The 14,096-nt window shown below is 44.5% G+C and overlaps 1 protein-coding gene across 1 annotated transcript; it reads right to left on the bottom strand.

Annotated features, from left to right (window-relative positions):
• Positions 1-9,057: 9,057 nt before the first annotated feature.
• On the bottom strand, positions 9,058-13,620 carry LOC100282121 (uncharacterized). Its single transcript, NM_001155034.1, has 6 exons — positions 13,313-13,620; positions 12,590-13,204; positions 11,599-11,651; positions 10,260-10,388; positions 9,763-9,924; positions 9,058-9,515 (listed from the first exon to the last, which is right to left on the bottom strand). The coding sequence occupies exons 2-6, from the start codon at positions 13,107-13,109 to the stop codon at positions 9,306-9,308; spliced, it is 1,074 nt and encodes a 357-aa protein (NP_001148506.1). The 5' UTR covers positions 13,110-13,204; positions 13,313-13,620; the 3' UTR covers positions 9,058-9,305.
• Between the last annotated feature and the right edge of the window lie 476 nt (positions 13,621-14,096).

The following is a 14,096-nucleotide window of genomic DNA, read 5'->3' on the forward strand; positions in this document are numbered from 1 at the left end:
GGCCATGAACTTGGCCAGCCCTGGCCTTCCGACGATGGCGTTGTACCCGCAGTCGAAGTTCGCCACCTCGAACCTCAGGAACTCGGTTCTGTAATTATCCGGAGTCCCGAAGGTGACCGGCATGTAGATGTGGCCCAGCGGATACTCCCCTTTCGTCGGCACGATGCCGAAGAAAGGAGTGTCTGACTCGTGGAGCTCTTTGAGGTGAACTCCCAAGCCTTGAAGTGTGCGGGGGAAGGTGACGTTGATGCTGCTCCCCCCGTCCACTAGCACCTTCTTCACCCGGCTCTCTCGGATCACCGGATCGACGAGGAGCGGGTATTTGCCTGGGTGGTCGAAGTTGAGCCATTGATCCTCCCGAGTGAACGTGATTGGGTGCTCCGACCACCGGTACGGGGCGGGAGGGCCGGTGGTCGCCACCAGTATCTGGCGGTCGTTGAGCTTTTGTTGTCTCTTGCTCTCCTGCGACCCATGCCCGCCGAAGATGACGTTGACCTCCCTGTCAACGCGCGGGAAAGCTCCGCCTCCCCCTTCCTCCGGCTGATGGGGTTGTCGTGGTTCGTCTGGTCCTCCCCTCGGAGGAGGAGGTGGTAGAGGTTGGAAGGGTCGGCCATGCCCGACGAAGTGCTTGAAGTCCCGGCAGTTGCGGAGAGTGTGGCGCATATCCTTGTGGTACGGGCACTGGGCGTCGAGGATGTCGTCCAGCGTGCGTTCGCCTCCACGAGGTCCTCCTCGGGCGCGAGAGGCGGGTGGTCCGGTGGCGTGTACCTCTTCGCGAGGCCTCTTCTCCCAGCGCTTGTCGGACGGCTGGTTCGCGTCGCGTCGTGGTGCCGCTGGTACGGGTTTTGTTCCTCCGATGAGGTCCTGGGCCCGCTCGTCAGCGGTGATGTAGAGGTCGGCTTCCCGGAACAGCTCCTCGGAGGTGGTTGGCGCCTTTTGTAGTATGGTTCGGACGAAAGCCGAGTCATTAGATCCTCTGTAGAAGTCCTCGATCACGGCCACCTCCGTGACCTCGGGGATGCGATTTCTCATGGTCTGGAACCTTTTAAGGTATGACCGGAGAGTCTCATCTCCCCGGCGCTTGATGGATTTGAGGTCCCATGGTTGCGCCGGCTTGTCGGAGAGAGATTGGAAGTTGGCGGTGAAACGTCGGCTGAAGTCTCCCCAGTCGTCGATGCAGTGTCGGGGTAGATGCCGTAGCCACTGCAGTGCGTCTTGCCCGAGGACGATGGGCAGATACGCAGTCATGACGTCCTCAGATGCCCCGGCAGCCCGAGCGGCGGTGGTGTAGACGGCTAACCAGCCCCCTGGGTCCTGCTTAGGTTCATATTTGTCGACGTTGGATACCTTGAAGTTTGGAGGCCATTGGATGGCCCTAAGGCGCGGAGTAAGAGCAGATACTCCGCACGTGTCCTCCTGTCGTCGAGGACGGCGCCTGTCCCGGGGAGGGGAGTGGTGGTGGTGGTTCCTCGACCGTTCCCGGGAGGTTCCACCGGTTGAAGCCGTTGCTGACTCAGTTCGGGTGGCCTGGCTTTGAGTCGGGAAGCCATGATCTCGGTCATACTCCTCCCGACGGCGAATTTCGTTCTCGTGCCGCCGTTCGCGCGAAGCATTGATAGAGCTTCGCGCGTCTCGGCGACTGTTGATGGCGTGTCGCAGATCGTTCGGCGGATGGGCGAGCGGTAGAAGATGATTGGCTGCCTGAGTGAACAGGCGCCGGTATCCCTCGGCGTCGGGGGTCCGAGGAAGTCCGTCGGCTATCCGGGCCAGAACGCCTCCGACTTCGCTCGGCGTATTCATAGTTCGGGCGAAGTCGGGGTTCAGGTTGCGCCCGAAGAGCGGATTCTCGCGTCGTTGCCTTGCATCTTGCTCGGCTTGCTCCTGAGTCCGACGGCGATCTCGTCGTCGGGAGTTCCTTCGTTCCCTGAAGACGCGTTCTTCCGGAGTTTCTCCCATCTCTGAGACCTCGTCTCGCGAGACAGGCTGCTCCGGATCCCGTTCTCCAGCTGCGTGATGTCGTCGGATGTTCCTGCGTCGGTTCCTTCGTCGGCGGGACTCTCGCTGAGGCGGTTCTTCTCCGGGTGCAGTCGGTTCATCGTCGGAGACGGCGAGCGATTCTGCCCTCCCAATGAAGAGGATGTCGGGGTAGAACGGCATTGTTGCCGCGGCGGATTTCTTTCCGTTCTCCTTTGAGGTCGGAGGAACGGGAAGAATGACTGACCTCCCTCTGATCTCCTTCTTCCTCATGACTTGTGTCCATTCTTTCGTTGGGGAAGTAGACAGCGGAGTCTTCCGGGTCAGCGAGCTTCTAGCTCCAGCCTCCCCGGAGGCGATCTTGTTCCGAAGAGCCGGAGGTAGTGCTTTTCCAGCATCCTCGGAGTTTGTTGGAGGAGACTTCTGTTCCGGTAGATCCGCGAGGCGGTGTAGAATTCCTTCTTCGTCCGCCACGGATGAGATTGTTCCGAAGCAGAATGTGGATCCGGGGCGCATGGTAATCTTGCTGTGGAAGGTGACGGCCATTGAGCTAGCTTGGATCGTCGACACACCCCCTACCTGGCGCGCCAGCTGTCGGTGTTTTGGGTCCGACCGCACACCCGGGGTTGCCCCTCTAGGTGCTTTTAGGAGTAGGACGGTGTCGACGACTGTAGCAAAATGGTTCGTGCCGATCGCACGAGGGACAATGGACAAGGTTTGCAGGTTCGGGCCGCTTAGAAGTGCGTAACACCCTACGTCCTGGTGAGTATATGAGCGTGGTTACAAGAGGATTCTCTGGGTAGAAGGCACAGAGAATGTTTGTGGGTGGCTAAGTAGCATAGGGTCGATCTGAAGGGGTGCCCCCTAGGCCTTATATACTCGGCCGTGGAGCATTACATGTGATACGATAACAACAAGTAGCTGAAAGATAGTAAACCTCTCGAGTTTATCCTTACGTAACCTCCGCCGACTTATCCTCGCATGGCTCCGTTGCATTGGGGGCTTTAGCGCGGGAAAGTCGGGTCTCTGTTTGTGATTCATTCGTTTGACGTTGTGGGCCGCCTGTGTTTGCACTAATCAGTCCCACGTCTTCTTTATTGGTTGTCTTTCCCTAGGCCCACGAAAGAATGACCTTACGAATTATTTGGGCCCTTGGGCTTTTCGTGAGGCCTTTTACTTCTTTAGTGGACCCAGGGGATATCTATCCCCCACAACCCTAGTATCTCATAAGGGTGGAATGCTTCTTATTTGGTATTTTGAAGTCATGAATATTCTTTTAGGTAAATACATTATGACCATATTTACCCTCTAGATAAGTTATTAAATAGGTGTCCGTGACGATGACACAATATATATATATATGTATATAGCGCCGTGTATCAAAATGACATTTGTTTTTTTTACTTGCTAAGTAACATCGTCGTTACTTACATAATAATATTCCTCTTAAAAATGTTACCATGTGATATATGGCCGACTTGACTAGAGGCTGGCATTGATTTGTTTATTTGATCCTGGTAGCCATTGATCAGGACAAAAGGCGAAGATGCTCATACGTATGACAGAATTCTCTAGTTTGGCTGAGTTTTAACTATCACTTAAGTATTTGATTAAGCATAATATTTGGATTATACTTTGGTCGTTATACGTTAGGGCGTGAATGCGTGATTATATTAAACGATACACACACCAGTATAATTTTGACGTGGACTTAAATAATTTGGTATATAGGCATGCATGTACTGGAGTATGATTTTATTTGTTCAATTTGTTTATTAGGGTAGCGATGAACTAACAGCGTTTCCGCAATTTATTTCGCTTTGAGTATACCTGGTAAGGCAATATGCAAATGTATACTTCTGCTTGTTTATGTTTGCTAGGATTTAATAAATCAATTAGCGGCAATAAATACATATGCGTGCGTGTATAGCCTGAATTTTATTTAGCTCGACCATAATATTGTATATAGTTTACTTTGATTTGAATAGATGGGATAATAACCTCTAAATAAATAATGCTAGTTAACCATAATTTAATACCATGCATGTGATATGCATAAAAATAGTATTATTTTGGAATAATCTACAAGATGTACTTGCACGGGCACAACACATGCATCTATTTATTAGCTATTGTTTACGGTATTTTACTATAGGGTGCGTTGTTGGTTTCCGCACCTTGATAAAAAAAGATGCAACTTTTTTAGCATAATTTTACGTTGATATAATGCATAGAAATAGACAGCAATACGTGGACTCTAGGTAGTTAATTTTCTGCACAAAAATGCTAATTAGGTACAAACTGAATATCTGTATGCATTGCGCAACCATTTTTTTTACAGCACTTGACACAGAATTTCGATTTCAGCCGTACAGCTCACCGCATATATCCGCGATAATTTAGACATTTGGAGTATAATTATTTTTGGCATGATGTTGACTTTAGCACTTGTTATTGATTTCATATCAATAACACGAGTCGAAGAACGTAATTCTTCTATGATGAGAAAGAAGACAAGGAACAGTATAGCGACATGGGGGCTCTTCTTACCTTGCAGTAGACCTTTCCGACGGGCCAGAACGGCGTATATGTCCTTGTAGTGTGATCTCTCTCAAGGGTATGCCCTTGAGATTGTGTATAACCCGGCGACGTGATCTTCCTCAAGGGTATGCCCTTGAGGTTTCTGAAACAATTTTCCCTTTAGGGTATGCCCTAGAGAGCTGTTTGACGGAGAATTTTCTTGCCGATGACGCCCGGCGAAGCAGCAATTCCTAGATGAGAGGCTTCAGCAGCTTGATGGTGCACTTCCCCAGCAGCCTTTTGTTTCTCGAGGCAAACGCGAGAGCGAGGCAGCCTAGCGGCGTCTACGGTGAGCGCGATAGCCTAGAGCAGAACAGTTACCACGGTCCTATCCCCTCCGCTCCTGCGTTGATGTGACCTTTCATTTATAGACGGAGAAAAAAAAACGAGCGAGTGCGCGGGATGCAGAGACGTGTAGCAGTCGTGCGCACGTCGTCCCAGATCTGACGCGAGGCAGGCTTTTTTACTAGACGTGCGTGGGACAAAGAACGTGCGCGCGTGCTGCATGCGCTGCATCTATGCGGGAGAAGCATGCAAAAAGCTGCAAGCTAGTAGCTTTCTCTTTCTCCCTTTTTTTATCATGTGATTAAGGAAATACTTAATTATGTCCACTCAAAAGCTATGTGTGTGAGAATGGAATATAGCAGCATGCATGCGTACATGCAAATGCATAGTTGATTGATGGGAATGCATAGTTGATTGATGGGAGACCAATCCATTCACCACTATTGCACGTATCCGTAAAAAAAAATTTTATTCATGGCTAGAGGCTATGACGGTTGTATGAGAGTAATACGCATGTTCTCTCTTCATTACTTCATATTATTTATCTAATCTGTTTTATTATTATTATAAAACACTATCTTGTGATTACATTAAATATTATTTTGTATTCGCTTTGTTTACAATTATATGGTCATTTGCTCATTTCATATTTTTTATAGTTGTTTAGACGAATCTTTAATTAATGCATGCATGACTATTTATTGATGCATGACTATTTATTGATACATGATTATTTAGTCCTATATTCACATGGGTATATACTTGAGGCCGTACATATTTTTAATATCTTGACGCATTAAACTTTTAGAACAGAAGATCATTATAAACAAATAGTCACTTTAAATATTCGTATATTTATTTTTTTAGAATATTTACTTATTTCATATGCATCAAAATTTATGTGTCATATTAATCGGAGTTATTTGGCTCGCATAGCCATTTATTTTGATACGGCCAAAATATGTGTCAACAATCTCTTGAGGATAGGAATAGACCTAGTGGTAACATGAATGACATAAATATCTTCAATGCCATTTTTAGGAATCTAGGAATAATTGAAATCCCTCTAAAAGGGAGGAACTACACATGGAGTAAGATGCAGTATAACCATCTTGTTCAACCAGATCGGTGTTTCACATCTGCCAATTGGACAACCACCTTCCCAAATACCTTACTCATTCTGATGACCAAGACTATGTCTGATCACATCCCCTATATGATTCAAATTGGTACAAAATTCCAAAGGCTATTTTCCGATTTGAGAATTTCTGGATCGACCATCTAGGTTTCTTTGATGTTGTCTCTAATGCTTGGAATTGTGGGGTTAGAAAATCTTCAAGCCTGACCAATATTGTGACAAAACTTAAGAAAGTCAGAAGTGAACTTAAAAATGGAGCAAGAGCCTCTCTCGTCTTAACATGTTGATCAACAGTTGTAATGAAGTTATGAAAATCTTGGATCTTCTTGAGGAAAATAGACTCTTTTCATTCAGGAATGGAACCTAAGGAGAAGTATTAAAGTTCACATGATGAGATTATTAAATACATGAATGAATTCTGGAGACAAAGATACATAGAAAGATGGATAAAGTTTGGCGATGAATGCACAAAGTTCTTTCATGCGGCAACAACTAATAGATACAGATATAACACCATCACCCTTCTCTCTAATGAGAAGGGATTTCTATCTCGGGACATGAGGAAAAAGCTACTTTACTACAGGAAAATTTCAATCTTCGAATGGGTGTTACTGCTGATCCTAGAATGCACTTGATCTACCAATCCTAATTCAACTAGTGGATGATCTGGATTGCCTCATTCTCGCTTTCAGTCATGATGAGGCTGACAAAGTTATCATGAGCATGCCCACAGACAAAGCACCTGGTCTAGATGGTTTCAATGGGAAATTTATCAAAACTTGCTAGCACATCATTAAGAATGACTTCTATAGGATATGTAACAATTTTCATGATGACAACATAGACCTTGATGGAATTAACAACGCTTTCATTACCTTGATCCCAAAGGTTAACAATCTTGTTAGGGTTAATGACCACCTTCCCAAAACTGGTCAATAGATTTCAACCAGTTATTCAGTGCATCATTCATAAAAACCAATATGGTTTTATCAAGAAGAAACTGTCTATGGAAAGGAAGTGATATCAATTAAAACCATGGACCTATGATCTCTTAGGAAAAGGTCATCACACCCAAAAACAAAGATGGTTTGGAATTCTTAATCTTAAACTACAAAATCAGGATTGACATTCCATGAGTGGATCTAATCTGGAACACACACTACACCTCGGGTCAAATCCCTCACTGCTCTTCAGATAGGGGTTCCTTTCGGTGGAGGGAAATCTTGAGACTGGCTAATCACTACAGGAGTATTGCAATGCCAACAACTGGTGATGGCAATTCTTTTGCGCTATGGCAAGATGTCTGGAACAATATGTTGCTCAAAATACATTTTCCTTTTTATATTCTCATTTTCTAAAAGAAAGAACTGCTCTCTCGCTAAATTTCTTTAGAAGGTAAATTTTCTTGAAAATATTCATACTCCCCTTTCAGTAGAGGCCACTGTGGAATTCTATGGATTCTGTAACATTATTATGAATATCGAGAATACCATGTAAGGCATGAACTTATTCCTAGGGTAATAATCATTTTCAGGCTAGCAAAATCTATTCATCAAACTTCATTTTTGTTGACCCTCCAAATCTATTCAAATGGATCTAGGTATCAAAGGTGGCCAAGAAGATCAAAGTGTTCATTTGATTGGTCTTCAGGGATAGAATCAACTTCAGAAACTTATTAAAAAGGAATAAATATACAGTTGCCAACAATGACTATAGTTGTGTTCCGTGTAATCTCAATAGTAAAGAGACCACGTACCATATGTGTGTGTATTGTGGTGTACGATAGAATGAAAAATGTAGCGCCCCAACCTTATCCTTCCTCATTATTCTAGATGAACAATGAGACACACATCTTGAAGAATATGTTTGAGTTATGAGGGATAACAACTTTGACTGATGTCATCGTCACTGGGAGTAAAAACTTAATATTGATCATAATTTTGAGACTTTGAATGTCATATTATATGTCCTGAAGGCATCAACTTGATGATCAATATGTGAACATTTATATAAGTTTCTATCAGATATGTAGATCCAGTCTATTGAACACCTCTTGTCAAAGTGACTTATTTATATTGATATGTGTACTTATCTCGTGTATCCCAGAAGTGAGTTGAGGTGAAGTTCCTAAAATAATCCTTGCAACAATATAAAATTTGTTTGCTAAATCTCTATGTGCATATACTTACAGAAGAAGGTGTTTTGCTATATTGAGACAGTTTTGCAAGAAGCAAGGAGCACATTTCTAAAGTTAGCACTTATAGAAGATTCGATGGAATCTAGATCCAGATCGAAATATGTCCCAATGACAGTTTTTGTACTCTTTTTACCTTAGTGAGTTTTTCTTAAGTTTCTAACGTAAGGTTTTTAACGTAACAAAGTGCAAATACAATTTGTATCATCATGCATTCTTTCTTCATATTTTTTGACTAGTTTTTGGGAGTTTTAATGAGGTGTGTGTTGGTCGTGGTATTCGTCTAGGAGGTGCTAAGAAACCATAATAAAGAGTTATGTAGAAAAATATCGAGTTTACCCGTAATAGGTCTCACTTCTCTATAAAAAAACTTATACCCCTCGTGATGAAGAAGAGAATAGTTCCTTCATCTGTCGTGTTTCGTTTGTTTTCTCTAGAAGGGAAACATGTCTTCCACATTCTCGCGTCTGATTTACTAATGAAAGAGAAGGGAGCGGATCTGATGGTAACATAGTTTTTTAACAGTGTCTAGGCCCCTAGCGTTTAAACGGGCTAAACTTACTTCAAGCGAACAGTTTCAAACCTTATAGTAACAAATTCAACAGATCCTCCACCTCAATCTTCGACAAACAAATAGCACAGTTCATAAAATAATCTCCAAATTGTAAGGGCCATTTCCTGCTGACTTAACTTTTCTTGCTCTTCAGCCTCAAAAGTTCTAAACTTCTATATCATTGGCTGCCTATATAAGCAGAATGGAGATGGGTTCACAAACTGGATTCATGGGGCGCGCAGGCCAGCCTGAACTTGAAAACGCTGCTTATATCAACACGCCCACACAGCAGTAATAACCAATATAAGAGCAGGAGAATGACAAAAGGCATTTGATAGGGGGAATCATCTAATATACTGTATGTTACCACCACTTTGGAGTTTGAAGTGCCTCAATGATGCAAAATGTCAAGACAAGCAGCAAACCGGAACTTCATTGTAACCAGTTAGAAGTACCTAAATAGGATTGACTCTCATAACATCTCATGAAACTACAGCGACGACGCTCGAGGACTGTCAGTTCCAAATTCCTCCCTCCTCATCCCCAGAGGCCACGGTCCCACTCCACCATAGCAGGTAAACTCATTTCCATGTGGGAAAGCTTGGGAAGCCTGGCTGTGTGCTGGTGCTGAAGGAGCCTGTGGTGTTTGGTGGGCTTGCATGCCCACCCGAGGATTCGGTACCCCTAGATGGACTGCTGGTAGTTTGAAACCTGCTGAAAACATGTTTCTCAGGTGCTGATCCAGGGTCAAGCTCCATTTTTGTATCAGCCAGAAAGCTCCCAATGACCACCTGAACAGCAGAATAACAAAAACACAATCCATTAGGAGATGTCTATCTTCCAGGAGTAAGTGCAAAAACACTCGTAAGCTAAAGCCAATCGTGCCCCCCAAAACATGATTCAGAAAAACACTCCCAATGATAGTATTGCATAGTGGGAAGCAAAACACATGATTCGTGAAACGAAGAGACCAAGGTATCTGATGTAAAAATCTTAACTGAGATAGTGAATTCAGAGAGAAAAAAATAGCAGGGGAACCTGAACTGGCGAAGCTGCGGTTAGAGGTCCTGCGACAGCACCACCTAAAACATGCCCATCAGGACTAGCAAGAGAAACACTAAGTCCACCCGTTCGACTGCTCATGCCAGTACTTTCAGACAGAAGATATGACCCAGCCAAAGAGAGAATCTCAAAACGGCCCTGCATATTGGATGCAAGAAACTATGTCATTCAAAATTTAGTGCAAGCACATAAGTCAATTACTTCCAGAACGGCTAAGCAATAGCCAATAGGCCCTTATACAGATGTATTGGCAGAAAAGAAATGTCCTTTCCTTCTCTTATGTTTTATCCATTGTATTTTCCATTCTATTTCAGTATATCCTGATGGATGTAGCCAGTGTCACCAGGAACATGGAATGGTGCCACGTCCCTTGTACTAGGAATGGAACGTGGGAACATTCTCATGCCCACTGTATGAAAACAAGAAAAAAAAAAGGATATTTAAAATGAGCAAGATAATTCAATTCTGTAAACCTCATAAGTTACTGTTCCACCAGAAGACTCTCCTTGACGCAGGGTCACATTAGATACAGTGCCATTGGCTGTCAGGATACAAACAGCCCATCCATTCCCAGAAAATGACATGGCTCTTGATGCTACATCCTGAAATCATGGATCCTTCTTTAGCAGGGTACATGGAAAGCACAAGTTCACAAAGAAAATGGATTTGGAACAGAAAGCTGAGGAGCATGTGAAAAACAGCTGTTATAGGCTAGGTTGGAACACATAGCATATATGGAGTAAGAGACAACCAGCCAAGGACCAAGGTCCATAGTGGTGGCTCACTGGTAAGGGTGGTGCGGTGTAGTGGCAACGTTGCCTCATAATCCTTGCCTACCCTCTATTAATCCTCAACAATAGAGAGTAATTTCGTTACAATAGGCAGATAATAATAGAAAATAAATCTTTAAAAGGAATCGAGGCCCTAACATCTAGGAGTGCACTGTACAATTCCATAACAAGCCACTACCTAATCCTCACCGGACATAATAGCAGTCAGCAGGAAAAAATACACAAGGCAGCACCGAGTAATCATGAAACAAGTATGTAAAATGAAAATACAATACAAGAAAAATGCGCCTCGGACAAAGGTCAAAGATGAAATAAGAGGTTTGCAGTGAAAAATCATACAAAAAGATAAACACAGAAATATTTGTCAAGGAAAAAAATATAGAAACATGATTGAAAAATAAATATTCACCCTTCCATTCTCACAAGTATACTTAGCAGACAATCACAGAATAGCACGAACCTTAAGAAGAAAAATTTACCAGCAGTAAAGCTTGCAATAGATCAGGCAATCACCAACTCTAGTATGACTGACTTGTACAAGCTCAAACCACTTAACGATAGGCCAGCATGAAAGGTATACTAAAAATATAGGTCATGCATGTATCTATATGGTTTCCTGAAGTCCAGGCTATGGAGAATGACATAAAGTTTACAAGATAACAGAGCAGGATGTCAGGTGTAATAAATATTTCCTGAGGCAGGACAAATCTTATATCCAAAGAGCAGCACAGTCATATATTGCACTAGGTAATTAAAAATGGAAAAAAGTTATGGAGCCATAATAGCAAGGGAACATAAAAGGACAACTTCATTAAGGAAAATATAGAGATTGATCAGTATATGACTTCACATAGCCATGGAATAGACAATATAGCTTAAGCAAATGATGCTACTAGTACAGTTTGAAAAATTGATGCAAGCAAACATAACCCATATAAATTTTGATATAAGAGATGACAAAAAAAATCCTAAGACAGCATAAGTACTTCTGCAGGAGCATCATAAGCATTGGCCAGTGTACCTCTCCAGCTTGAACTGTGAAAATATGAGGCTTCAATCCAGTCCAGCCTGGTCCTGCCAAAACAAAAATTTCAAGAAACATTATATATTATCTAATAGAAGGACAGGCCTGGCACATTGGCGAGAAGCCTTCCAACTTAGCTAAAAGGTCTTGGGCTCGACGCAGCCTCTCTACAAAATGTAGGGGTAACGCTTGTCTCGGTTATTCCTTTTCCAGTCCCCATTCATGTGAGAGCCGCTAGCACTAGGTCTGTCCTTTCTTTATTATATATAATCTAATAATTGTAGTGTGAAGGGTAGGTATGGTGCAGTGGTGAGAGTTGTCTCACTAGGTCGTGGTTTCGAAGCAGCCTCTCCGCATTTGCACGGTCACCAGGTCATAGTTTTGAAGCGGCCTCTCCATATTTGCAGGGGAAGGCTTGTCGAATAAACCTCAAGATGGTCCCACGATATCGAACCACAATAAGCTAATAAATCACATAATGACAACTACCACAAACTAGTAACGTAACAAAGTACTCTGGAGTTCCCAGCAGGACAACCACAACCTTTCCCTAAGTGACTCAGTTCAACTTAGAGCAACGAGACAACTATCCTGAAGAATCTTCATTGTATTTAAAAAAACAAAGGAAAGGATTGAAGCTCATATATGTTCAGTTCTTGCCAAATCGGTTTTTGAATGAAAACTCTGCAAGGAGAAGGCCAAGGGCATAAAGGTCATTATCACCAAGCATTACATTCCCCGCCCACAACTCCACCCCTGATTGCCACTGCTGCCGCATGACAGCAAACCAAAAGAATTAAGAATGAACGAAAGGATAAATAAATGAATTAGTATCTCTTTCTGGTGCTCATTTTGCTCATTCCGAAGTACTACAAGTATATATACGTGTATCTGAAGCTCTGAAGAGAAATACGATCGAAGACATCAATGCAGCCTTGCACGTTTTGCTACTTCTACGCTCTAGCTGAAAAGGCAGGCAGAACATTACCAGGCGCTGCCGCCTGCGGCTGCTGCTTCTTGCTGGAGGGGCCCGACGGCCGGCCCCGCTTCTTGACATCGGGAGCACCTGACGCCGGCGCCGGCGCCGGCGAGGCCTGCCGACTCACCACGCCACCACTCTGCGGACTTGGAGAGAAGCCAGGAGGAACCGTGGGTGAGGCCTCAGAGGTAGCTGGGGCACGAGCAGTGGGTGGCTGCGATGGGGGCACGATAGCCAGCGGCACGGCGCCGTCTGCGGGGGCGTACTTGCGGGGGCGCCCGCGCTTGCGCTTGAAGGGCTCAGAGCTGGCAGGGGAATGAGCTGGCCCTGGAGCCGCCGGCACGACGACATTGCTGCCCGCGGGCTGTTGGTAGAACGCCGGCATGACCGGATTCCTGTAGACGGCGACGCCATCATGGGTGTAGAATAGAGCGCCGGGGCTGGGTTGAGGCGCCTGGTGCTGCTGCAGGGACCCCTTCTGCACGCATTCACCATACTCCGCTTCACCCGCCGCCGCCATCGCTGACATGGTTCACCTCTGCAATCACAGCTCCAGCAGAGGAACCAAGGAAAGGTCCCTCCTTTCGATCTCGTCGGAGCCAGGCACTCCAAAGATTCACCAACCTAGACAGCAAGCAAGATGCCATCAGCTCGAAAATTACAAGCCGCAGCGTCCCGGCGATGAATTCTGCGAGATTAATAAGCGTACTGAAGACAGGAGAGTATACTTACTCAAGGAACAGCAAACACCCAGGTACCAAATTCCCCTTACTATTTTGTTTGTTTTTCCTTTTCCTTCTCTTTTCTCTGACAAGATTCTGAATTTACAGTAGCACGGAACGAAGCCAACGAAATACGGTGGAGAAAACGAAAAACTCAAAATAAAACCCTAAAAATCACGCGAATAAAACAGAGAAATTAGCGACGCGCACAGGAAGCAACATCAAACTGCCCTGATTCTTGCAAATCCCTGCCTCGAATTCCCCTAATCCCTTCGCGAATTTCTCGACCGAAATACTGATAAGCGAAAAAAAAACTTCTGCAATCTACGGAGGAGAAAATGTCTAAAGGCCAGAAGTTAATACAGAGTAAGGAGAGCGATCCTTTTTCGCGAGGCCCCCGGATATACGCAAAATTTGCTGCGGTTACTATCTTTTGCCCATTTTCCTGCATTTTGTTTTCGGTAGTGAGAAATTTGCAGTAACCGAGGGGGTTACTCAAAAGCTGGTGGGAGAGATATTTATCTTTTCGTCAGCGTTCACATGAATTGACAAATTGCTATTCATTTTCTAGGAGGAAAATCCGTTTTTTCCGGGTCGTGTTCACATGATGCCGTCATGTCATTTTCCGGAAGCTACTTATTACCCTGCTTAGCTAGTAGCTGCATGTTGGGGACTTGTTCTCAAGTGCTAAGAGTTAAGAACAAGGCAACATAGAAAATGTCAATCGTTAAAGTCCTTCGTCCCCCGAAGCATTATTTCTCTTGGGATATAATGGTTTACGGACGAAGGTTATA

The sequence above is a fragment of the Zea mays genome, chromosome 6, assembly GCF_902167145.1.
Source record: "Zea mays cultivar B73 chromosome 6, Zm-B73-REFERENCE-NAM-5.0, whole genome shotgun sequence".
NCBI classification, from domain to species: Eukaryota; Viridiplantae; Streptophyta; class Magnoliopsida; order Poales; family Poaceae; genus Zea; species Zea mays.

Bases quoted from the DNA above. Each gene is read 5' to 3' on its own strand.
- LOC100282121 (NM_001155034.1), bottom strand. From the start codon at position 13,109: ATGTCAGCGATGGCGGCGGCGGGTGAAGCGGAGTATGGTGAATGCGTG. The intron at 10,389-11,598 runs GTACACTGGCCA...CCATGATTTCAG, and splicing joins TCACAGTTCAAGCTGGAGAG to GATGTAGCATCAAGAGCCAT. The intron at 9,516-9,762 runs GTTCCCCTGCTA...TCTGCTGTTCAG, and splicing joins CCGCAGCTTCGCCAGTTCAG to GTGGTCATTGGGAGCTTTCT.